General features: G+C 33.5%; 1 protein-coding gene across 23 annotated transcripts in view; it reads right to left on the bottom strand.

Moving 5' to 3' along the window:
• The window catches only part of CBLB (Cbl proto-oncogene B), a 212,095-nt gene that overhangs the window by 24,873 nt on the left and 159,346 nt on the right, over positions 1 to 27,876 (bottom strand). For 14 of the 23 annotated variants that reach the window (XM_016941587.3, XM_054680843.2, XM_009446089.4 and 11 more), the window contains 4 exons: positions 20,958 to 21,143; positions 19,062 to 19,427; positions 10,441 to 10,535; positions 2,296 to 2,442 (listed from right to left, as the gene is read on the bottom strand). In XM_016941587.3, the coding sequence (XP_016797076.1) occupies positions 2,296 to 2,442; positions 10,441 to 10,535; positions 19,062 to 19,427; positions 20,958 to 21,143 (794 nt within the window). The remainder of the gene's footprint in view (positions 1 to 2,295; positions 2,443 to 10,440; positions 10,536 to 19,061; positions 19,428 to 20,957; positions 21,144 to 27,876) is intronic. The other 9 variants (XM_054680846.2, XM_054680845.2, XM_016941590.3 and 6 more) reach the window with 1 other exon arrangement.

The raw sequence follows: 27,876 nt of genomic DNA on the forward strand, positions 1-27,876 counted from the left end.
TGCATATGTAATGGAAGAGACGGTGGATATTTGAATAGATAATGCAAGAATGCTTCATCTGAAATTCATTTCTATTCTCTCTGGTGGCCACTTCTCTTTAAGGGGCCAGATATAGTTCATTTAAAAATAGTTATCATGTATTGAATCTTCATAATAATGATGGATTTTTACTGAAATTAAATTGAATTACTCATTTACTGGGTCACTTTTTCTACATATTGACAATTCACTTCTCCTGATGTTCCAAAGGGGGAAAAATACACACAGGGAAAGAAAGTGTTAAGCTTAAAGAGCTCTTTGGAGAGCACAAAAGAAGATACTTCATCCATCAGCTTTCAAGAACAAATTAGATAAAGAATTCACTCCAATTACATTTAGGGATTATCAACATTTATTACTTTTCTGTAACAATAGAAAAATGGTAATGATGGTTATAATTCAAATTTATTTTCAAGATTTGGGAGCTCTGCCACAAAAAAATCACATCCAATATGATGTAACAATTAAAATTTAACGTATTAAAATTATACTCCTCACTTATCCAGCAATGAAAAAAAATAAGACTCCCAAAGAGACCAAAAAAAGCTCATCCTACTTTAGTTTTTAAAAATTACTGCACATTTGTAAGAGCCAAAGAACCGAAAATTGTAACAACTTATATTTGATGAGAAGGAATATCTTTTGTTCTCAAATACATCACTAGCTACTTGGTTCTTCTGATACATAAAATTACCTCCTCGTTATTTCTTTGTCTTCTCAATGATATGATTTTATCAACAGATGTCTTATCTAAACACCAGGAATAGCAAAGAGTGTTTAGGTTCTTGCTTTTAAAAAAATAAAGTCCTGCGCTGTAGACTATTAATAATTCTGGGTAATAATTCAGCAGAATGTTGATAATTCTAACCAGGGTCACTTACTAAGACAGACATCTGCTTAAAATGAAAATGTGCTTCTCTTTCCAAGTGCTGCATTTCCTACCTCAGTGAGATGCCTGAAGAAACACATTAAAACATTTTTTAGTTTTTCATTGGAAAAGAAGGGAACACTGTACTTATAAAATGTTTTCAGTTGATTGACTTGACCTCAAAAGGAAATGGCACACTAAGTAAAGATGGCACAGATGACTGAAGTAATTGCCATCTCCCCTATCCCTCAGTCAGTCATGGAGAGATGCTGGAATGTAGGGCCACCAGCAGTACTTGAGCCCTATTCTATGTGCCAAGCATGGCCCCAGGAATGTTATACAAAGGAAACCAGAACTCAGAAAGTAAGTTTTGTAGCTGGGAGTACTGAGTACCTCATATATGTCAGTCAGGTAAAACAAACAAACCTAGAAATAATAGATTTCAGTTTATAAATTCAATAGTATAAATGCAGACTCATGCCTTTACTTAAAGATAAAGTAATATTTCAATACAAACAACCCATTATTAATAACTCTTATTCACCTCGATGGAGCTTCCAAGTCAAAGACCAAGGCTATCCCCATGTAAGTGAGAACAAGCCACAAAAGTAAGGAAAAAACCCCCATTATTCCACACATTCTTTTTTTTTTTTTTTTTGAGATGGTGTCTCGCTCTGTCACCCAGGCTGGAGTGCAGTAGCACAATCTCGGCTCACTGCAACCTCTGCCTCCCGGGTTCAAGCGATTCTCCTGCCTCAGCCTCCTGAGTAGCTGGGATTACAGGCGCCCACCACCACACCCGGCTAATTTTTGTATTTTTAGTAGAGACAGGGTTTCACCATGTTGGTCAGGCTGGTTTCAAACTCCTGACCTCATGATCTGCCCGCCTCAGCCTCCCAAAGTGCTAGGATTACAGGCGTGAGCCACCACGCCTGGCCTATTCCTCACATTCTTATTTGATCTAAAGGAAGGTAAATAGCACTTGATAGAAAAACAAAAAGTTAAGAGAAACCACTTCTTCAAAATCTGAATAGAAGTAGGTAGCAAGTACATCAAGAAGGAAAATGAATTTAAATTATACTAGTATGTACATCATGAAGAAAAATTCTAAGGAAGGTCAGAATAATACCTTAGCTTCTGAGCACTAATTTTTCTTCATGAGATAGGTGCTTAGAACTGATAAAATAAAGTGACTTGCTGATTAATGAGAAATCTGCATCTTTTAGTTTTCTTTAAAAGTAATGCTGGAAATGGTATATAGGAAGAGAAGGATTTGAGCTGGAAATCAAGGATTTTTAACTAGACGTGAATCAATTGTTTAAAAACAAACATTACAAATGATAATGCTTATGCAGATGTAAGTGGCAAAAATCTGCCCATACTCTTACCGAACAGGAGGTTTTACATTATGACAATGAGATGGTTGTGAATTCAGGGAAACAGGGTGGGATGAAGGAATCTTGTATTCATCATCATCTTCCTCTACTGGGTCTCTTGTTTTCTCTGAAAGAGAATTTGCTAACGGACCAGTACACCTACCAGGGGAAAAAAATCCAATCTAGTTTAAGCATAATATTCAAAACAGGCAAGTCTGATGTGACATATTCAAGTCAAAGAAGCTACTTTATCACTTATGTTCATTTTTCAGTTACAGGGTATCATCAGAGAAGCTGTTCTTATATCAAATACAAATGAAAACAATTTTCAATCTTTTGTTAAGACCCTTGATGGGATAAAAGAATTTTCATCCTCACAATTTTAAATGGCACAATAGGAAAAACTAGTAACCTGTAGAATAAAATAAAAAGATGTTGGATTTGTAAGACAAAATGTATAAATTTATTCAAACCAAATCTATTAAAATATTAATATTTTGTTCCAATTTAAATGGGTAAAATATGATGCTACAATAATAAGCATGGTTGTTTTATATATTAAAGAAGTCTTTATAGAATGGTCAAACTTTTTGTCTCCTGTGAATATTATCTATAGTTGGAAAAATATCCAGTTTAATTCTGTAAAACTTAACTATCCTGTGAAATTATAGTTGAAGTTGTTAGGTTTTTCTTCCTACCAACAACTGAGAGCTAGAAATGAATGGAATGATTAGATGTAGATAATGAGAGAACTTATTTTTAAGTCTTTGAAGTATGGTTTAAATTCCCTGGCTAAATAAAAGAGAATTAAAATGAGTAAAACCATCACCTAATATCAAAAACATTAAGCATTTCACTTATCCATAAGAGTAAATAAACCAAATAAAACAAACCCAAACAAATGGGCAAACATAAACAATGTTTTTCATAACTGTTGCTACCAGAGTTTAATCTAACCCTGGCTGAAGCCAATGAAAAATGCCAAGGCAGAAATTCACAAACTCATCCTGATTCACTTTAGGACGACCAACTAGTTTGCAAGACATTGGGAATACACACATGGATCCAAATCTTTTTGTTAATCATCATGAACCTCATGAGAAATCTGTTCAATTTAAAAAGGAAGGAAAAAAAAAAAAAAAAAAAACTAAGTGACTGCAATTTTGAAGCACCTTCTATAGAGGGAGCAAGAGGCCTTTGGTATATTAAACAAACATGCCTGAATTAACATTCATTTTTTATTTCTTTTTATTAGTTAGAACAGAAACAATTTTAGGGGCTTTTCTTTGTGACCATTACAAGAAGGCATTTTGAAAAATCTAAAGATTTAAGTTTCAACCATATTATCTAAGTCATTAGATAGGACATTCAAAGATCAAAGAAAAACTAAGATTTTTCAAGTGTATGTTTATTGATACCTATCTTTGAAAAAAATTTCAATACTGATCTTTAAATTCTTGTTGTTTGAGCAACTTTAGAATTCACATGAGCGTTACAGGGAGACAAAAGCACAGAGACAAAAGCATAGTGACAAAAGGTCCAGTGTCACTACCTACAGCACAAGCTAAGGGCCTTAATAATAATCTATTATTACACCTATTATGGTTTAACTTTGGAGGATTTACTTTCCAATTAAAGGAAGTTAAGTATATGGGCTGCAAAATGGTGATCTGATGGCACCGGAGCTGGGAGAGACTTATAATATTACTTTTCCATAAATTCCTGTAAATACAGCCATCAATTTAGCTAAGTCAAGGACCAGAATGGGTTCTATTACCAAATGAAATGAGAAATATATACTGTACATCCTCTCTATGCCTAAGATACTTTCATTTATAATGAATCCCTTTCTATGCAATTCAAGCATACACTATGTAAAAAGAAAACAGTATTTTTCACTAAACATTCAACAACTATTCAATATCAGAAATGTTCTAAGATCTGCCTGTTGCAGGTTCCCTCCAAAGATTTAAGTTTCCAAAGAAGCAGTTCATTATGAGTCAACAATGGACCATTTTTTAAATCACATATGTTGTGGCTAATTTGATATTTTACCTTCATTGATAGAGAATTTCTCGAGTAATTTCCCCCACTCTTTTGCTTTGCCACAAATCAGTAGATTATTTCAGAATGAAGAGAAAAGCAAAGCTCATCTAATACTTCATGGAATAATAAGGCTTATTGCTAAAACTTACTAGTATAAATTGTCAGCTTACACAGATTTTAGAGAATTATATCTAGAAGTGAAAAAATAGTTTTCAAGTGGTGTTTGTATCTAAATATGAAAAAAATACTTAGGTGTTCCATTTATCACCATTTTAATAAAGTTCTAAAGATTCAGATTTTATTTTTCTGCTTATGTTTTTTAATGAAAATGTTTAATATCAGTATAATAGTCTATTTGGATTAGAAATAAACCAAAAGAATAACATTCCAGTGTATTTTATTCAAGATTACATAGTTTTTATTAAAAATTAATCTTATCCAGTTCTGAAAAAAAAAACTGGTTTCTGTTAAAAAAAAAATAACAGAAGAGGATGGTACAAATGAGATAAAGAAGTTGTATATAAAATAGCAAAATAAAAAACTAGAGTCATGTAACTAATTATACCATCTGGAATTACATGTGGGGTTTTATTTTCCTCCACAAACTCATTCAAAAAACAGGTTTAATTTTACTTACTACTAAATAACAGGTAAAATAATTAGATTTATATTTAGTCATTATCTATTCATGTATGTGACATTTGGCAGTAGAAAAAATTTCTATCTTATGGGGCATGGGACAATTTTCAGTCATTGACTAAATTTATGGGAAATTTTTAGGATACCAGAGGAATAAAGCTGAACAAATTGTATTTGGCTGACTCCACATTAAAGCCTACCATTACACTTATTACTGTAATCCCTTTATATTCTCATCCTACATTCCCGGAGTGTTCTGCACTGTTGCTGTTATTACTGAGTTAATACACTGGTAATACATAGGGACATACACTCTCAAAGATGCATAGTCACCCCCCCCCCCACAACCTGGACATTTTATTAAATTCATTGTGTTAGTTATTTGGGCCTTCAGTGATAAATACATTCATCTTCCACATATGCACACTTGAAGCAAACCAAGAAACAAGTGAATTTTCACGCCAGCACAGGAGATAGTATCCAATGCTATGCTTAATTAGTAAGCTTGTTTTCTACATATAAGAATCTATCTTCCTTTAATAGTATCTGAAGGCAAGTAACGAAAAATATCTTCTGTTAAAATAGAATCTTTAGAGCTTGCCCTATACATTACACCATATTTCTTATATTACATTATCCCAATCCTAACAGGGAAAAATGTCTAACTCAAATAGTCCAGAGAAGAGACAAAACAAAATATAGCTATATTTGAAATGATTTTTGCACATGTGCCACATATAAATCATTTCCTCAAAACACTAAATTTTATCATATACATGCTAATTTTCAAGGGTCTTTCATGACATCAAAAAAAAGTCTGTGTGGTATACTATCAAGCTTTAAGATAAGCTTTACTTATAAGCATTTTCACTAACTTGTTTGTAAATCAGAGAAACAGATTTGAAGTTGCTTTGTACTTGTGTTCTATCCAGCCTCTGTGCTCTTCACACAGATAACCTCATGGTTTGCTCCCTTACTTCCTTCAAGTTTCTGTTCAAATATTAGCCTTTCAGAGAGGTCTTTCCTAATGACCTCATCTAAAGTATAAACCTCTCTATCATTATTTATCCTCTTCCCTGCTTATTTTTCCTCCTAGCACTTACCACTAGCTGACAATATACAATATAGTTATTTGTTTACTTTCTCTTCTCCCTAACTAGAGCTTAAATTCCAAAGAGGATAAAGGATTTTATCTTGTACAAACTGAACCTCTAGTCAGTAAAGCAACTGAATGAAAATAGGACAGTTAGGTGAAATTTGTATTCTCTGTTTATGGAACCAAAAATACAAGCACTTATCTCTTTAGAAAAATCTATATTATAAGAATATATATTCATAAAAATAGATAATACCACCTCCAACAACAAAAAAACCTTTCTTACAAAAATGCAAAACCAAGTAATATTGATTCATGGCTATTTGAAAGCCTAAGTTTAATATATCAAAAGTACAAAAGGTCCATCTCTAAAAGACAAGGCACACACACACAAAAAATTCTTAAAAAAAAAAAAAAGATATTCCTCAGCATTTCAGAACATTATCTTACCTGGAAGTAATTACTCCATTATTACTTGTAATAATGCCTCTGTTCATTTGCCAATCTATTGTGTGCCAAGTAAAATAAATATTTCCTTAACTATTCAGAGTATCATTTAGTGTTAATTTTGAAAAATCAAATTATTTCAAAATAAATATAATTTAGTAAATAAATAATTTAAACTATAAAGTAAAAAGAATCCACATAGGATTATTTTGTTCTCCCTCCAAAAAAATAATTACCCATGTTTCTAGGATTTACTTACAATTTTATATTTATAGCTAAGTGTCAAAGATGTTAAGCAGAAACCATTTAGAAAAAAACATTAATTTAGAAAAATTAAGTATATAGATACAAATAATTTCAGATTGCTTTTACAACAGTATGTTTTTTAAAAGTAAATCTCATACTCTTCTAGGTCTCAAGACAAATTACACAATAAAAGTCAAATAATTGCAAAGATACAGTTTAACAGGAAACACTATGACAGAGCAGCCTCTGACATCATGTAAATGGGAATCAGAGTAAACAATATCAAATATTTAACAATTCTATTTCAGTAAATATTTATAACAACATAGTATAAATGTAAGGTAAATGTTAGCTTTGACATTCTTGGATTTAACATTGGAGTTTTCAACATTTGTGAGAACTACAGAAGTGTATGTTTGGTAGCAATGCGTAATTTTGCTTTGGCCTGATTTTGAAACATATACCAAGAGTCTAAGATGGAAATGAACTCTCGAACATCCGACATTCCTATTTCTGTGAGTGGCATTTTGCTAAGACCTCTGTTCTAAGACCATCCACAGCCAGGACTCTTGACTCACTGTTATTGTCAGGTTTGCCATCAGTATCCTTTAAAAAAACACACTGTATAGAACCTAAAAAGCTGAATCTCAAAAGGATTTTGGAGATAATTTAAGTTAAACTGATCCTCTCTTCTACCAGATGGGGAAAGGCCCAGAGAAGTTTTCCTGTTAAAAATAAGACAAAGGCTGGGCATGGTGGCTCATGCCTGTAATCCCAGCACTTTGGGAGTGTGAGGTGGGTGGATCACAAGGTCAGGAGTTCGAGACCAGCCTGGCCAATATGGTGAAACCCCGTCTCCACTAAAAATAAAAAAATTAGCCGGGCATAGTGGCGGATGACTAATAGTCCCAGCTACTTGAAAGGCTGAGGCAGGAGAATCGCTTGAACCCAGGAGGCAGAGGTTGCAGTGAGCCGAGATCGCGCCACTGCACTCCAGCCTGGGCGACAGAGTGAGACTCCATCTCAAAAAAAAAAAAAAAAAAAAAAGACAAATACTTAATGGCGGAGTCAGGTGTGGGACACAGTCTGATTTTATTCTACTGTTCACATCAGCATTCCATGCTGGTTTTGTAATAAACACAATGCATAACTAAACAATTAAGAAAAATGCTTATGATAATGTTAAGAAAGGAGGGCATAAAATTATCTCTACCATATAATCTAAATAAGGTAAAAACAAGTTTAAATAAAAAATGTCAAAATGTTAAAACTCTGGACATTGATATTTAGCATATGCATATGCTTGTGCTTATGTATCTCACTTTTTTCTTTCTCTTATATACTTTGCATATTGTCTACAGTGAACAACTGCTACCCACAGAGTCAGAAACAAAAATAAACTGGAGAGATAACTGTGCCATTAAAAGCTAGCATTTGTACTGCTAACTATGGCTGACTTGCAGCATGCAAAATTGAAAACTAATTTGCTGGCAAGCATGCACTGTTAAAATATTTCTCTAGTTAAGTGAAACAACTGCACTGTTTCTGAGGGAAAAATCAAGAGTAAATAGGGAGAAAGTATGACTAATTTTAGATGCACTTACAAACTGAAGTATTAGAAAAAATACATTTTACTATGAATTTGTTATTCTTGCTTCATTTACAGGAGAAGCAGGTATTTAATGTTAAATACAAATGAAGCACACTGCAACTTCCAGCTCGCTTGCCAATATGGATTTAATAAACAGAATGTGAAAATTTAATCTCTAATTAGCAAGATTTCATTTTCTAATGTTCTCTGAGTTATCAAAGGTAATTGAGCTTAGATGTTTTATTACATGCACATATATCCAGAGTTCATTTAGCACTAGAATATAATCATATGTTGTCACTGATTTAGAGCCTACTACCCAGAGTATGTGTAATTGCTTCCAACTCCTATGCCTGCTAAATATCTCGCAGTTCCAAGAGAAGTTCCCACTGGAGAATGATCTAATTCGCTGAGTTTCCCACCGTCCCCTGAACGATGCCAAATTTCACACCCTTGTTTTTTCTCATCTTCCGCCTTTCCCAATTGTGCCTGTACTTCATGAGTCATGAAATGCCCATCCCTCCATGAAACATCCTTCATTCACAAAGTCTATAACAGCCTCTCCTCCAAACTCATTTGAAACTACTAAGTTAGCATTATAAATGTTAGTGCACACCATTCTCTAGTGATTTCATATACATTAATGTTATTTTCTAAAGTAGACTGTAAATTTCTGGGGGGCTGGGATCTATATGTATAGTGGGAGTTCAGTGAACTTCAGATGAAGGAATGAAGAAGCTCTAAGACTTTCTATTGTAAATAAGGACCTCAGCAGATAAAATTTAAATCAATAAACCAAGCATCCACGTATTCTCTGTGCACTTACTTACTATATGCAAATCATTTACTTAGTATATATCAAATACAGTAAGATGTTATGGGAGATAGAGAACACAAAGTTTTTGTCCTCAAAGTCTTGTAATCTTTTCAATTGGAGAGCCACATTAAAATTAGAAAACAGTATGGTAGAGTATATAATTAAATGAGTAGGAAATAAACTGCAGGAAGAGGAATGTAAATCAGTCTTAATCACTACAATTGAAGAAGTCACAGAACATTTCACAAAGAAATAGAGTCTGAGATATGGACCTTTAGGATAAAGATTAGGAAAAGGTGAAGCACAGGAGGAACAGCATAAAAATCTCACAAAGTCAGAAAAAACAATCCAGATATAATTACAGGGCAAGTATTAGGAATCACTGAAAAATATTTTAGTTGGGTAAAATTCTGTAGGATCTTACTGTTAGCAGAAGTGCATAGAGTTAATTTAATGGAAAAAGAGAAACAATGCTGGTTTTTGAGTGGGAAGGTGACCTGGGGAAGGCAGAAGTTAAATTAAATGAACTCAGTTACAGTGAACAAAATATACTGGAGGAAAGGCAGACATCCTGACTTCATATAAAGAGCAGGAAAATTAGAATTGGGATATCCAGTTTATCCTGGTTTAACTTGGGAAGATATCAATGAGAGATATCTAGTGTGCCTCTGGGGCACCATTTTTCAAATGAGATACCCAGTTATCTCATTTTACTAGCCGTAAACCCATTGATACTAACTCTCCGATCATATGAGATTATCAGATAAAAGGCTCTTTCAGTTGTCCAGCTCTGAGGCAAAGCTAGAGCAATGGAGAAGATTAGAGGAATATGAAAAACTCCAAAAGAATAATCAAAAGGACTTAGTAGCTGAATGGATGTGAGAAATGAGAAACCTGGTGGAACCAAAGATTATTTTATGATGTCTAACTGGGAAGCTCAGATAAAATGGGATACCTCTGAGGAGAAGAGGTAAATTTGAAGGGATACCTCATTGTGCTACTCTATCCTCTTTGATGCAAGGAATGCGTAGCTTTCTCTCCCTGTTGCTCTATGTAACCTCAAGAGTTTAGGTAAGTCTCACAGATGTTGTGGTTACCAGCAAAGTACAGGGAAGGATCTTAATTTATGGTAATTTAGTTTGTAAATACAGCTGGCTGTTTACTATCAATGACTTTGTATTCATCATGTAGTGTCTGTACTGAGAACCTCTCAAAACCACTCTTTACCATATCTTGATGCATAGACAAGTGATCTCCAAATTCAACAAAACTCACTTTATGCTAGGGAGGAGGGTGGTAACTGGAGGAGGAGGAGAAAGCCGGGGAGGAACATCATATTCTTCACTTCCAAGGTGACCATTGGAAAAGACCTGAAAGTAAATCAAATTGTTAGTTTCCAAGAATTTAACTTCTGAAGGACCTTAAAGCCATAGCTGCTCTACCATTCTGAAGACAATATGTAAGTTCAGTATATTTAAATAAGTGAAATGTCATACAATTTATTCAGGAGTCAGTAGCACCACACTGACGATTCACCACTGCCCAAAGGGGTTCAAGCTTATACAAAAAATAAAAATGTTACACCATGATTCTTAAACACTGAGAGGGAATACTATAATTTATATACACCAGATACAGATATTAATGGCTAAATAGGTAGATAGTAAAATTCACCAACTATGATCAGTTTTTACTGAAAAGTTAGCATTCTCTATAAGGGGTAAAGAAAAAAGCAGCACTGATGTTATTCTTTTTTTAATTCCTTCCAAATTAAAGTGCTCTAAATTATATTTCTCCATGGTGAATGGAACATTCTTAAACTTTCTGATGAAACAGTACATTAATATAATCAGAAGTGCCTTTGTTCTTTCATGGTTGAAGCTTCTGTGCTAATGATAACTAGAGACCTGTTCTGGCTTTCCAAGTGCAGGCAAATTTAAACAAAATTTTTAGTTTGTGAACACACAAACCACAATTTCTAACTTGCTCATATGGGACCATCCAAAGCCAGTGTTCAATTACTCTGAATTAGGAGATTCTGATGTCTAGATTTCTGTTACACTACAGGGAATGTCTGAAAAACTGTTCGTTTCTCCTACAATTTGAAATTACAGCAACTTAAAAGGGGGGGGGGTTATGAGAGGATAATTTTGCAGAAACATAGTCACAAGAAAAGATTGAACACATTTTAAGACCTATAAGCAATCATTAGATTTTTATCATGGAGTTATTTTGCAAACTCTTATTAATTCATATTTAATAGGTAGACTGATGGTGGGGCTAAATGCATGTAAAGTAATTTGAGCAGTGCTAGATAATTCAGTCAAGGACTTACCAATTACTTTCCCCCATCATATTTCTGAAATGATGTGGAAGCTTTAGAATACAAAATTTAAAAGACCATACCCTTACCTATCAACTTAAAATACGAAACAAGTTTAAAGAACATATTTGAAATGTATCAACGTTCGTATTTCAAAGCTACAAAATCAAATTTTATAGCTTTAAAGTTTCACTAGAGACTGGTCCTATGCTTTAGTACCAATTTCTCTTTTTTCATGTTTCCCCTCATTAGACTCAACATACTGTAGCCATACCATGACAAAATATTACCTTTAAATACAATGATTTTATCTGGGCTTTTGACTGTGGCCAAATAACAGAACAAGGCAAAGTGTTCTGAAGTGTGCCAGAAAGAAGAAATTTCCTAATAGATATTAATCATTTTGAAGTTTAATAAAATCCTTTAACATAAAAAAAGGCCTTTTAACAGACAAACACACATATCAAACCACAAACGCTCATTGTGATATTGAGCATTGGAAGTCATTCTTCATTGGAATTCTTTGCATGCTGCAGGAATAGATACAATGTAAGATATCTGCAATCAAATTTCCTTAATTCATATTACAAATACATATAAAACTCATTTGGGAAAATGTAATGTGGATTTTATATGCAATAGTTTGTTATTTTAGGACAAAGCATCCAACATAGATAGATGCTTAATAAAATTTCAGCAACAATAAAATAAAAGACAGATATGGGAATAATAGTTTCAGCTGTATTGGCTCTAATTTAACAATAAACCAACTATGATTTTATAATCAGAACATTATGAACATATCTTTAAAAAATACCAATACACTCAAACATTTACTGGTATTGAAATTGCTTTCATCTTGCACATTAGGTAAATGAGAATAAAATACTAATAACAGAGTTTGCATATTTTTATGTACTACTATTAAATTTCATGAAGACAAGTCATACAGGCAATGATGTCTATCACTAGTAAAGCCACAAAGTACAATTAATGAGGTAACTTACTCTTGGAGGGTAATACCTAAGAAAATTAAGTGACTTATTCCTAATTTTTTGAAACAATCCATTAATCTGCTTTAAAATGCAAATGGCACTTTTTCTAACTGTTTCAGAAATACCATTTGTTACTGATGTATAGTAACTAAAGGATTTCTATGGCCACTGAAATGCTGTAGTGTCTTTTCTGAACCATTCATTTGATGTTTGGCATCTGATAATATTTTGCTCATGTTCTGTGTACTTAAGTTTTGTCAAGGAGAATTTAGGCCACACTGGGCCTCTTTCAGGACAAAAATTCTATTACTCCTTTACCATTTTATAGCATATGCCTTACGGTGCTTTACACACAGTAAGGCTTAAATTAATATTGACTGCTGATTGGCTCAGATGTACTTATTAATGGAAGTATTAACTAGTGAAATCACATTCCTTAGGTTTAGCTGAAAGAAATTCATTATTACTGAAACACTCTCAGCAAATATGTGTGAGTATATATATGTATATATATATGTTATATATATACACATACATATATATACATACATATATACACACACACACACACATATATATATATAATTTGCTTAATGGCTGTTATTCCTATAAACTGTTCGTAAATATGTACTGAGAGTTGACAATACGCCTAATACAAAACTTGGAATAGAACTGTATAGTTCTTTCCTAATTAGTAGATTGAGATAGCAAAGGACCTAAATGTGCAGGTACTTTATAAAGTGATGATCATGTTTCCGTTCATCTAAAATGGCTGTTCATATTTATTGACGGTGGCTAGAGGACAAGATTTAACATTATGTCATTCTGAATTTCATGTTCTCACCTACAACCATTTCATTACACCCAAAAATCATTTTAGCTGCCACTACCTGAGTGAGTACAATAAATCACAACTTTGGGGGCTAAAAATAAATACTTTATATTTTTTCCAGATATCTGAAAAACCTGTTTGCAAATGGTAAAAAAGAACTATAGTTCCTCAAATGCACAGACTGATAGTATCAACTGAAGCAGTTCACACTGAAACCTCAGTGAATGCTCAACTAAGAAACATCTTTTTGTCCTCTGCATTCTTAGCTCACTGTCTGAAATCTATCACAATTGCATTGGAAATGATACCAATTTAAATCTTCTAAATTCCCAATTCTGTTTCTAGCATTCCTCTGCCAGAAAAGAAAACTTTAAATATTCTTTCCTGCCTACCAAATTATGATTACTTAATGTAGAATTCAAGACACTTCATAATTGGTTTTAACTTACCTTGCCATGGTCTTACCTCACCTGCCTACTCTTTTTATGCTATAGGCTATCCAAAACTTACTACATTATTACTATACATATTCTCCCACCTCCATGCTATTCCTTTCTGTCATACCTACAAAAACAACAGCTGCCAATCTTTTAATGTTTATAGCCAGTGACCCTCTTGCATGAAGCTTTCTTTATTCCTTTTTCAGTCCTGCATCTTGGAATTTTTTTTCTTCTTGGGGATCCCACACATTTTCTGGATGCTTCTCATATGCCTTACCTCTTAATCACATGCCTGTCTCATCCTGACTAGCTTTTCTGTGCTTTATTCCTCTTTGTATTCCCCAGAGTGTCTTGAACATCCTAGGTACTCATATAGCTGAATTAGGTAATGAGGTTGAAGAACTAAGAAAACAATAGTGGAAGTGTAGACTTGTGAAAGAAGTATAAACTGGCTTGTATAATTTATTAGAAATCTAGGTTATCTTAGAGTAATATTTCTCTAAATGCCTCAAGGTATCATCTAATCCTAAAGTGTAAAATGTTTTCTTGTGATTCAGATATTGTTTAAAAACTGAAGATTAAAACATGTGGGACCCTTGAGATACAGAGAAAACAATTTTGTGAAAATCTTAGCACAATTAAGAAAAACATTTTTTAAAAATCTTACAAAACACAAGCCTTTACCTTATCCTACACATGTAAACCCCTACACATGCTACCTCAAAAGTATCCCTATATTTTGTCCTTCAACGTCAGACTGTACATGAAACCAGCACACACAGAGGACTGATTTTCTGAAAGACAGCCCTTGAAATTTATAGATAACTTTAAGGTCATGAATGTAAACATGTGCCTCTCCACCAAAAGTACAACAAGCCACAACTGCAAAAAGGGAAATCATTTGATATATTTATCTTGCAGCATCTTCAAAAGATTATCATGCAAAGGTCATCTTTAGGACAATGTCACTGTAAGTAACATGACCAGTTAAAGATAGTTTTATCATATAAGAAACAGCAGTATTCTTACTGCCTCAAGAGAACAAATAATGACAGTTGGGTATAATGTTAATATCTAGAGGTAAGTAGATACATTGCAAGTTTTTAGTCATATTTTAATATACTTTGGTGAATTATTTTGCTCAGATAATTAAAACAAACCACCAACAACAATAAATATCTAGCCAACAAGATGTTTATTAAGGAACAGCTTTATAAGGTGACTAAAATCTGAGACTTTCAGAGAATGGAAACAATGCTATAGGACAGAAATCTCTTACCAACAAAATCAGATAAATAAACTTAATAACTCTTAGCTTGTAGATCCACATTTAAAGTAAAGTATTACCTTGGCTAGCTTTTGATTATGCTAGGTAGGAGGGGAAGAGTAAAGGGAGTAAATGAATATCACGAAAACTTCTTAGACATCATTTTAACTATGAGCTAGAATAATTTTTTCCTCAGAGCTCTCTACAATTACCAAATGGAGTAATTAGAGCTTAATTTATTTCCATTTCCCCTATCATTCATTGTTCTAGTGACAATGCAAACAGAAAAGGCAAATGGTTCTTCTGGATGATGGGAACTGACATATTGACAGGACGAGTAATGAAGGGAAGCGAGTCCTCACCCATTGACAGGGTATTGACTTTTATAAATTCCCTTGTGTTCCACATGTATAATTAGTTTTCACTTAAATTTTTAGTACTTATCTACATTTTCTTATCTCTAAAATGGGAAGATGCTACTAGATTTGAAGCTTTGCCGCTAATGAAAACTACTAAACCTAAGCGGCAGTTTTTACCATTTGACCAAAAAAAAAAAAAAAAAAAAAAAAGCGCATTTGCTTATATTAGGGGCCTGATAAATTATGTGAATAAAACAACCTCCAAATACCTAAATCTCCACACTCTTTAATCCAATGATAAAGTAAGACAAAACAAAATGGCACTATTAGGTATGAAGGGTGAAAATACGTTAACATCTACTATTTTCATTAAAAATCTTAGTCTTTTTAAAAAATCAAAATATCTCCCCTTTCTCTTCACCTGCTCTCCTTTTCTTATTGTATAAGATCTACATGTTTAAAATGACTACTCTTCTGCAGAGGAACAAAAATCCTATTTTAAATAAGAAAACTATGCAAGATACATAAAAACCTGTCCATTTGTAACTCCTTGCATATCACAGCCATCCTCTCCCTCCACCTTTTCTCTCCTGGCCTACACCTGCCCATACTCAAACCCAAGCACATATACTGTTTGTCTCCACCACTGGCTTTAGTGTTAGATTACTAGCACCAAGTAAGTATTATATTATAAGCACCGAGTTATTAACTTGGTTGTTGAATGCTTAACCAAGTTATTAACTTGGTTATTGAGTGCTTACCAAGCATTCATTAGGAACTATGTTAAATAAAAGAAAAAAGGAGTGAAACAAAGAGAAGATGGTTCGGTTTAAAAAACAGACAACTATTTTGAATAAAAACGCCAAGTGTTACAACTTATTTTGACACTCTATGTACAGCTGTTATTTTTGGTTTTATTCCTGAACCAAGGGGTTTAGAAATTTAGATAGCTGGAAGCTAACTATTATCCTAGATACCAGGTATTATTATTATTCCATTTTATATAAAGGAATAAAATAAAGTTCCACTTTATTTATAAGGAAAATAAAAGAGGTTGGGGACAAAGCCAGTATATTCTAGAGCAAAAAGTGAAATCCAGGCCTGATTTTGGAGCCTGGTAACAAACTCCAACCCAGGATCACAGAAACTGAGAATTACAGGATCCTAAGTGATTATGTCAGTTGTTAGTTGAAGCCAACCTCTTAAGTCTCCCAACAATGAAATGAGAAGAGGAATTAGGCCTTTTCTACTTTATCTAAGTTCTGGTATGCCCTATGATCTAATGAAGTGAATCATTTTTCCTTTATAACAGTAATAAAAGAGGAGACATGGTCTGTTTTATAGTTTTGTGGCATTCAATACATCAACTATATATAAATTCTTCTTTACAGCTCACTCCAGAAGTTAAACAATTAGGTTGAAATTAGAAATCTCAGAAGTCTAATTTTGGTTGAAACACCAAATCTAAGAGTAACAAGAAATTAACTGGAGGATATTAGCATTGCAATATAAATACACACAATATATGAGATTAGAACTTAGGAAATCTTAATGAGAATTATTTAGAGAGAACTAAGCAATATTAAAGTTCAGCTTTCAATAAGAGATAAAATTTTCACTCAATGTTCTCTGTTATACTAATCAGTTTCAATGATCACAACATGAAAGTTCACATAGAAATATTTAAAGGAATGTTTTTATAACTGAACTCACAATATTTCACACCTATAGTTAATAAAATAAAAACAGTATCTCATACCAATAACCTAAGAAATTGGGGTAACATCTCATAAAAAAATTAACAGCCAGTTTTCTAGAGCTTAGGAGGGCAAATTTATAATAGCATTAAAACTATAACATGTTATCTAAAAGAACCCCGAGACAAGATATCTTCAATGAAATGGCTATAACAACTATTATATTTCAAGTATTTTTGAAGTCCGTTTAGAAAATAAATTATAACATGCTGCTGAGATATAACTAGTTAATTACAGCTTCTTCTAACACTCTTCCCAAGACAAGTGTGATCACATATGAATAAAAAGTAAAGCTAAAGGGGAAAAAAAAAAAAAACTGAAAATTTTTGAAAATGAATGGCAGGTCCTTCCAATCAGCATTCTAGGTTGTGGAAAAACTCTTTTGAGGAGGAGCTCCCCACTGACAGAGATTATTATAAAATTGGTTTTATTAGTATGTTCTCTTACATTTACATTATATTTAGGTGACCCTGAGGAAACCTTTAGAGATCCTCATATTTATAATAGATGAGACTGAAGGTACTAAGGTGAGTCACCAGCAAAGAGTCAAAGCAAACTGCCACCACTCCTTGCCTTTGTTTTGAATGCTGTGCTACTGAGTTGTGACTCTTCCTTTCCTGGCTACCCCATATCACTGAGGTTAAATACTGTCATACAAAGTGTTCATTATCACTGTACCTCCACACACAGAGGAGCTGAGTGCAAGTCACGCTTCTTCCTTATATCCTGAATATAAGACGAACTCACCAACTTTAACCATTATATTGAAGGACTAGACTACTTCTGTAAAATATCAATTTAAGGTCTACAGAGATGAGATCACTTTAATATTATAGTCTTCAGAAGAGCCAAGGCCTCCATCAGCAGAGGGAAGATGGCAGGGATCTAATCTCAGAGTCAAAAGCATCCTGGAACCAAATACCAGAAATTATTACAGTATACCTCTGCCAAGGAACTACCAAGAATTCTAAAGTAAATGATTTCTGCTGCTGTCTCTTCAGTTTCCTGCACACATAAACTCCTTCCTGGACATATAAATGATAGTAGTAACATCCTTCAAGTGAGGAGTCAAAAAGGGTGAGAATCTCTCAATTTTAGGGGAAAAAACTTGGGAAAAGAACTTGATTTTTAAGAGTGAACTTGGTTTAGTGTTTTTAAGTATATAGGAAGTTCATTTTACCTGGCTGCCTAATGTGTACTGTCCCAGGCAACAATAACTAACTCCAACAACTGATTTATGACATGTATAGTAACACAACTTGTAAAAATTGGATGGAACTAAAGGAGTTTGTTAAAAATACCGTGCTGGCTGGGCACAGTGGCTCATGCCTGTAATCCCAGCACTTTGGGAGGCTGAGGCAGGCGGATCCCCTGAGCTCAAGAGTTCAAGACCAGCCTGGCCAACATGGTGAAACCCCATCTCTACTAAAAATACAAAAATTAGCCAGGCGTGGTGGCAGGTGCCTGCAATCCCAGCTACTCAGGAGGCTGAGGCAGGAGAATCGCTTGAACCTGGGAGGCAGAGGTTGCAGTGAGCCGAGATCACGCCACTGCACTCCAGCCTGGGGGGCAAGAGCGAGGCTTCGTCTCAAAAAAAAAAAAAAAAAATGCAGGCTGATTATACCACCACTAAGTTGTTAATAGAAGAAATTTTTGGCAAATGAAATAAGGGAAGGTGAAATAAATCTCTGGCAAATTGTCTCGTGTCTTCACATTAAAATTAAATCATTACTTAGAACCTCCTGACTTCTCTTAAGTTCAAGTTTTAATGAGCTTCTGATTATTTATAACTTGGGGATAATTAAAGACTTACAGGGAAGTGCCATGCTAGGCAAAAAAAACCACTTTCCAACCTTTTATGCTACTGACCATCAGAAGCATTTATAAGCAGATTCTCTAGCTTCTGCTTTGCATATTTCTTACCTTAGCTCCTTCTAAAGGCAAATCATGGCGTCTGTGTTTCCGCATAAGCACTGGGTCAGAGCCCACTCTACTGTGCCTTCCATTGACATTTGAACTAGCTGTGATTCCAGGTTTTGGAGAGCCCTCCCCTAGGAGTCGACATCCCACAAGCTGATTAGTCCCAAACACATCCCGAGGGCACCATGCTTCAAGAGGCATTGGCGGGTCTCTGGAAGGCACGCTTTCCACTTGATGGATGTGTCTACTCAGTCTATTGTCTGGTGGGATTGGTGGAGGTCTTTCAGGTGGCGGTGGAGGAGGATCTCTTAAGGGAGGAGGTGGTGCTGGGAGTGGTTTATCTTGTTTTCTCACCATGCAAGGAGAAGACTAAAGAAACAGAAGAGAAAAAAAAAAAACAAAAAAACTAAAGGTTGTACCATGCACTGAAAGAACTTCCAAACTAGTGTATTACTGCTTTAATTTTCTAAGCCAAACAAGGAGTTTTACTAGATTCCTGTGCCATCTTTTAATAAGTTGCTTTTATTACCAGTTAATGAAATTTAAATGAGAATAAAAAACTCATAAATACATTTCATTAGGAAAAAGTAGAAATGAGTACATAAATCCAAATGTTAAGTTATAGAAATGATACAGAAACAAGTAGAAGATCAAAATCATACGATGACTTTGACATTAAAAGAATACGTCAATAATTTATTTGCACATCTCTATGATTTAGGAGAGAGGAGAAAAGTTGTCACGGTTTCAGTTTTTTTAAAGAGTAACTTGATTTGTAATATTTGTAATATTTTTAGAAGATTAAAAGCTTTTTCTTTATTTTTGTTTTCATCACTGTGATACAGCAAAACTGATATGGGGGCAAATGGGCTCTGCTTCTTTATCGGTTATTACCAGAATAGTAAAAGATCACAAGTAACAGAGCAGCACTACATATGGAATTACTTCAATTTTATGAATTCTTACAGTATTTTAAAAGATCAGGCTGATTCTTACATAGAAATATAAAGGTATAGATCAATGAATTGAATGTGTATGCTTTTCGTAGCTTTTGACTTTTATTTACATGGTTAATCTGATGATTGATTTGTAATTTTAATGTTAGAAAACAGCAGAGAAAAAAGGAATATGTTTTGCTTACATAATTCTAAATGATATTCTAATAATGTGTGATCTTAAAACCAGGTTAACTGGTAATACAGGAAAATCAAACACTACTAAATATATTGTGCTTCCAACAAATTTTAGACAACAGAGCATGTTACCAAATAAAATTAATTTTTAAAATCTTATACTTATCAAATTCGAGGAAAAAATCCACACGGTAAAACAAACTGTAGGTTTAACTGTAGAGTAAGAATTATGTCTTTAATATTAAACAGTAATATAATTACTCTGCAAATATTGCAATTCATTGTAATTAATTTCTCCAGGTTTAAAAACTACATATAATTCCCTCTTCTGAGTCGCCTTGAAACAAGGGTGATAATTTGTCATACCTTAAGCCCTTATGCAAATATACTCCCATCACATTTTTCTTGTCATGGCACTATAAAAATGAGCGTAAAATATCATTTGATAACAGCATGCAAATTATTTTAATGCATATAATGACCTTTTAAATCTATTTTACAAAATAACTATACTTACTCTGCTACTTATTCTGGCAAATCATGGGGCTACAGACATATGCTCTCTCTCTGCAAAAATTATGTGTAACTTTCATAGTAATAAAACAAGAAATATGAATGTGGGCTCACCATAAACTAAATGAGAAACTCATCAAACTTATTCACAATTAAAAGCAAAAAAATATGAGTAATGGAATTTAAAAGAATCTGAGCAATCAATAATTGTCTTACAAAATTTTTATCTGTGTTTCTAATAAAATTGATCTACCTTTGGTGAACCCGTTGGGCTGCCACAGGGAGATCTAACTATGCCTTTCTGAATTAGATCCAGGCGAGGAGGCACTGGTGGCAGGCTTAGATGTGGGATCTGGAGTGGGTCAGGCTGTGGCTTTCTTCTCTGGGCAAGGGGAGAGGATCCTGGTGATGTGACTGGTGAGTTCTGCCTGTCAGTGCACTAGAACAGAAAAAGAGAAAGATGCCGCTGTTTATTAGTTGTGCAGAGTGTTCTCTGTTCTTAAAGAATACATTTGGTTGGAAGAAGGTTTCTGGCACCATACATTTGTTAAAATGAATTCCCTTAGTTTACCCTGATTAATAGAAGCAAATAGTTCATACTGTCCCTCAAGGGTAGTATTACGAAAAGAAAAGACTGATAAGTTTTTCCTACATATTGCAGAAAGGGGCTAAGAAAAAAGAACAGCAAAAGTTTAGTATAAAGACAATCAAATGCAGATATTCTTCAAGAAAACCATCTATATTTTATGAGGAAGGCAGAAACACATAATGCAATAATGCACATTGCTCTTGGATCTCTATATTATAAATTTTTTTGCTCGAGCTTTGTACATTCTAATACTTAGCTATTGCTTTGTTCCAAACATGTATCTTGTATGTAGTCTATTTTCCTGCAAACCAATTAAATCAGGTGGGGTTTTAAAAAAAATAATTGTGTGTTTAAAACAAACTGATTTAAGTCTATTTGTTTTTTCCTTAATACTACACATGGAAAAGATTCTCAAGTTAAACATTTTTCTTGAAACACAATGAACTATGTCTAGGAAAGTCTGTCTGTACTTCTGGCAAAAACTAATTAAGTTTCTGTTACTACAAGTTTTCCATATTGTCTGGTAGATAAAGTAGCATCGAAAAGCCAGTAAGTATTTCAATTTGTACGTAACACTTCCTATTGCATAACGTTGTGTGTTTGTGTGTGTGTGTCTATGTGTTTTAATGCAGCATAACCTAATTTCTATTTGTTATAAAAGCCATACAGTTAATCAAGTAGCCTTAACAGGATAAACAATATTCTGTTCTAAAATACTGGGCAGTTTCCTTTTCGAGTCTAAGTTACTAGCTCTTTGAAGATTTAGGCTTAATGTTTACAACATTATCTATCATGCTTTGATATTGTTCTGTTTCTGAATGCTAGTATTTATAGTTTTAAACTTATTTGTAAGCCACTTTCCTCCTAACATTACTTACCTTTGTACGAATTGCTGATGTCATCATTTGACAATTTAATATGAACTCAGCAGCTTTATCATTTAGTCTGTCTTTAACTGAGATAATGGATTTGCGTTCACATTCACACTTAGTTACATTGTATAAGGCTTTTGTTAATTAACTAAAATCCATAGTTTATTCAGATTTCCTTAGTTTATACCCAATGTCCTTTTTCTTCTCCAGGATTTCATGCAGGAAACTGTATTAGTTTTTATTATTACGTCTCCCTACTCTCCTTTTGGCTCTGACAGTTTCTCAGACATCCATTGTGTCTGATGACTCTGACAGTTTTGTAAAGTACTGGTTAGAGATTATACAGAATGTTTCTTTATTGGGATTTGTCTAATTTTTAAAAATAATTAGCCTGGGGTTAAAAGTTTTGAGGAGTAGGACCACGGAAGTAAAGTGTCATTTTGACCACATCATATCAAGGATCCATGCTATCAACATGATTCATCACTGCTGTTGCTGACCTTAATTACCTGACCGTGGTATTGTTTATCAGACTTCTTCACTGTTAAGTTTCTTTTTTTCTCCTCCTTCCCATAGTATACTCTTTGCAAGGAAGTCACTGCACAGCCCACATTTATATGGTTGGAAATTTATGCGTCCTTTGTAAAGACTTTTTAAAAATAAATCTGAGGCCAGCCCTGGTGGCTGATGCCTGTAATGCCAGCACTTTGGGAGGCCAAGGCAGGAGGACTGCTTGAAGCCAGGAATTTGAGACTAGCCTGGGCAACATGGCAAGACCTCCTCTTTACTAATTTTTTATTTTTTTAAAATTAGAACGGTGTGGTGATACACGCCTCCAGTCCCACTACTCAAGAGGCTGAGGTAGGAGGATTCCTTGAGCCCAGGAGTTTGACTCTACAGTAAGCTATAATCGTACCACTGCACTCCAGCCTGGGCAACAGAGCAAGACCCTGTCTCTAAAAAAATAATAAAATAAATAAATCTGAGTAGCTAAACAGAAGACTATACCTCCGATATGCCTGAATATTGTCATGACATTACTAAACTGCAAAGTCTTTGTTGGTGCCAAATAACAAAATCATTCAACAAAATTCAACATAATTTTACATTACAATTTTTAGAAACATTTCTTTTTTTAAAATTAATGATTCTTTTTCATTTCTTTTAGCTTGGTTATGGTAAGTCAAAAAAATTCAATTCTCACTGAAGGAGAAAATAAAGAATCTATAGTCACAAACTGACTTGAGTACAGCCAGTGATTCTTAACAAAAGAATAGTTCTACCCAGAAAGTCACAGGGCCTCACATGTTCCATAAATTTGAACCTTCTGGAGCAAAACTAATCCCAAAATCATCACAGATCAGAAAAAATTCCTCATGTAAAGCTATTTGCATCACAGCATCTTGACACTGTAGATCAGCAATTGTCACAGGACATCTAATTCTCCACCATTCCTATTAGGATAAATTATATTCTCTGAGAACTAGAAAAGCTATTACCTGAAAAAAATGCTTTGTTGATATGGCTACTCTCCTTTACAAAGAAGAATCAAGAAGCAAAGCTATCAATACTGTTTCTAGCCCAAACAATATATTTTTTTATATATAGAAAGAATGCACAGTTCTTTAGTTACTTGCAAAGACACTTTTCAGGGCTAGATGCACACACTGCAAAGACTGCTGAATGAGACCTGTGCTCCTCCAAGCACTTTTTTTCTGCAAATATTTTCCCACTTCTCTCATTAGCTGAAACAAGACACAGAATTGTGATAGAGCTAACAGCCCATTATCAGTATTAGGACTTGACTTTCACCCTAGATTGGATTAATTACTAATATTTAAGCAGTTACTAAATTTCTAGCATGTTTAAATGGGGTAAATTTGATCTCAAATGTGTTGAAGAGCCTGTTGGATACTGAAAGAGTATAATGAAAATCCTCAGAACAGACATCCAAACCAATGTGTGTGGCAAAGTAATAACCTTGAACTTTTAGATACTTCCAGACGAGCAGGCTCTCTGAAGCTTTGTGAATGTAATTGGAAGCATATCTTGCTTAGCGCAATTCATACTGTGTTCTGAAGGTGATTATGTACTGTCCTTTTGAAGAATTAATTCATTTAGAAGCAACACAGTATCTATAAGTTGGCTTAGTTAGAAGGATTTTATGGAGAGTATGTGAAGAAGCAAAATATCTTTCATCTTTATTGATTATATGTACTAAACTCACCAAACCTCATTTTCCTGAGTTCTCCTAAATTAGAGTAAAATTCCTACCTAAGAGTAGATAATTTAACAATGCTCTTTTGATAGTAATGCATTATTCTTTGCTGAACCTTTTACTATTTTTAAAAACAATTATGCAATTAGTGTACTGAAGCTTTGCCTTAACTTTCATTGCTGGTAAAATTCAAACACTATGAAGATTTGTAAACATTTTTAGTAGGTAATGTTCATATAGAAGGTCACTTTTAATTTATTTGAGTCATCACAAATTGTGTTTTGTCCTTCCTATTGGAAAGTCTACGGAAAAAAAGGAAATCTAGCACAATGTTTCACAATCCAGTCCATAATTAATTTTTTTGGATGAGATATTAAAAATTCAGGACATCAAAATTTATCAGCTCACTTTAAAGAATAAAAAGTCTGCTCTTTTTTATCCTTCTGAAAATAAAAAAAAACAAATTAGATCAATTCAATGTAGACCAAAATTATTTCTCCTTTAAAAGACAATGCTGTCTTTTTGTAATAGCTGCATTTTTTATTTTTATTTTTGCATTTTAAAAGACTAAATTCTAGAGTAACAGACTTTTCCCCTGTACAGGTAATCACCAGGTAATTCAAATGCCTCTATAGCTGGGACCTGAATGTGGGAATTCATCTTTAGCCCACCAGTTCATATTATCCCCTAAATTGACTCCTTATCAGCCATTTCCTCCACCCTTTTCTGGGCCTTCTTCCACAGTTCTAATCCCCAGCTCAAATCACCCAGGCCATTTATCTTTTTCTACATACGATAGGTGATAAAGGGAGCTGTTGGGGTAAAACAATAATAACAAACAAACATAGAACCAATCCCCTGGCTCAGGTTTAAATTCTAAGACTGTGAACTGCGCTAATTATCACTTACTGATTTGTCCACTGTTCCTCTTAATCACTACTACTTCCATTGTGTATAAAAATGCAGACCAAATACATAAGTATAAAACATCTTGGGTAGAAAAGTAGCAAAGGATTCATTTAAATTCTGAATAACAACAGTTAGTATTTTGTTCATACGGATACTCTTGATTAGAAAATGTAAATTTCAAGTATGACTATCTAAGCTCTAATGCCAACTGGTTATAAAGAACTTTTTTTTTTTGCATTTGAGTAATCATATAAATATCAAACCACAGATCTCCTATATTTAAATTTCCTATATTCAAATTGCTTATATTTAAATTTCAGTTATAATATAAAGAGGCTATGCAGTCTTGAAAATGTCACCACTTATTGGTGTTGTTATCTGTAGATTAAAGAATAAAATTAATGCATTTGACAGAACATTATGGGTTAATAAAATTAAATAATGCATTATAAAATAAATGCTGATGTAAAACATTTATAAACATTATGTAAAATAAATGCTGATGTAAAATATTTAATTTTTATTTAGATGAAATGGTTAGGAAAATGGATTATTTTGATGTAAAAGGGACAGAATGTAATCTATTATATTATCTCCAAATTTCTAGTCAAAGCTTGCCCATCTACACTGCCAAAAGGTAATTCCATTAAAGTTATTTTTAAACAAAATGCCCACCCTTGTTATTTCTTATCTTGTCCCAGACAATTCCTCCCACTATCAGCTCTTAATGCAATAGTAACAAAATCAAATATCTAACCAAATAATTAAATTAAGTAAAAATGCATTCAAAAGTCAAATAGAAATGCCTCTTGGATTATTTGCTATTATTAGCACTGACCTTTAAAAAGCAACCTTAAAATTTAATTTAACATGATTAGGCTTTCTTTTTAACCTAGAAAGGGTCTTAAACACAAAAACAACAAACGATAACAAGAAAAGTAGTTTAAGAATTGGATTAGGCTTATAAATTTAGGGGTATGCATGTTGTCAAACTGTTTCCCATAAAAAATACGTTTTACTGGTTTTGGCAGTCCTGTCCTTGTATCTTTTCAATTTTCTGTTTATTTCACTTTTTCTCTCTTCATTATAAAGAACATAATTTCACTCTAGGAAATTTTGGAATTATAGGGAAATATAAAGATATTTTAAAGAACACCTACATATAGCCATTGGTGATGGTTCCTAATCACATACACAATGTTAAGTCTACTCAATGTTTATTAGCATTATACAAAAAAAAATTAGCGGTAAACATTCTTCATGAATATAATTTTAAAGTATGCATATATGGATGTACCAGCATTTACAAAACCATTCCTGTGCAATGAACACTTATGCTGTTTTCAAGTTTTCTTTATTATAAAGTAGTATCACAAAGAAATCTTTAACCATGTATGTGCTAGTTTTTAAGGAAAGAATCATAGAATTTTTTTGAGCACAAGATACTAGACATGTAACCGTGTCGAATTTATGAATATTCTTAAGGCTCTTTTGCTGTCCAGATGGTAAAACCAATTTATTCTCTCACCAGCCATGTGTGATAATTACCATTACACAAAATTCAAATGCAAAGAATATTTTGTTTGCTTTGATGCTTGATTGTCATTTTAATGGGCCATACCAATGTTTAAATTTGCCCTTCCTTCCTTGACAAATAATTTGAAAGAAATGCAATCTTTGTTGGACATGTGTACTTCTTCTTTGGGTCACTAGCTTTTTACGTTTTTTTGGTCCCCATATCCACTAATTTCCTCTTTGTTGATTTGAAAGTGCTCTTTATATATTAGGATAGTCAACCTCTTTCTATCTGTTATAATTGCTGTCACTATTTTTTCTGCAGTTAAATTTTTCTGACTTTTTCATGGTAGAGATTTCGCCTGTGCTCTTCTGGTCTTCATGTGTTAATGAATGACTAAAGTATCATGTCCTTTTGAGCACTGCTTAAATGAGTTCCTTTCTTTGTCACTCCTTCATGTTCATCTCTCTAATCTTAAGACAAACAAATATAAGTATGGAAAAATTAAGTCATAAAGCATAGAAAGTAGAATGTGAACACAGAATTAACTGTATAGAACTTATTCACAATATCCAAAATCCTTATGTAGAGGTAACTGCAAAAGTTGGGAAAGACACAAACATCCTTTCAAGTTACAAGATACTGATCAGTATCATTTCATTCCTTTATCTTGATTTTAGGTGATTCTCACATTTTTCTAGTATTACACTTGTTTCTAAAACTTTATGATAAATTATCTGTTTCAGCTTCTTTCCAAATCCAAAGGCTGAGCCAGCCTTGATTCCTTCCTGTATTATCATCACACCAGTATATTTGTCTAACTAACAATTTCTCTTAAGTTCTTTAATCCTAGTAACAGATGAGAACATCTTTTACAAACTAGAATCCTGGTGTTCTAGAAATTTAAAGACCACATTGGATTCTTTTACGTCTACATACTCATCCTTTTGCTTTGGAAATTAATAAATACTATTATTTATTTTTCTGACAAAATGCACAGAATCCTTTATAACTACCATGAGGAACAGAGAAATCCACATTTTCAATCTTAACAGAAAATCCTGACAG

The sequence above is a fragment of the Pan troglodytes genome, chromosome 2 (genome assembly GCF_028858775.2).
Source record: "Pan troglodytes isolate AG18354 chromosome 2, NHGRI_mPanTro3-v2.0_pri, whole genome shotgun sequence".
NCBI lineage: Eukaryota > Metazoa > Chordata > Mammalia > Primates > Hominidae > Pan > Pan troglodytes.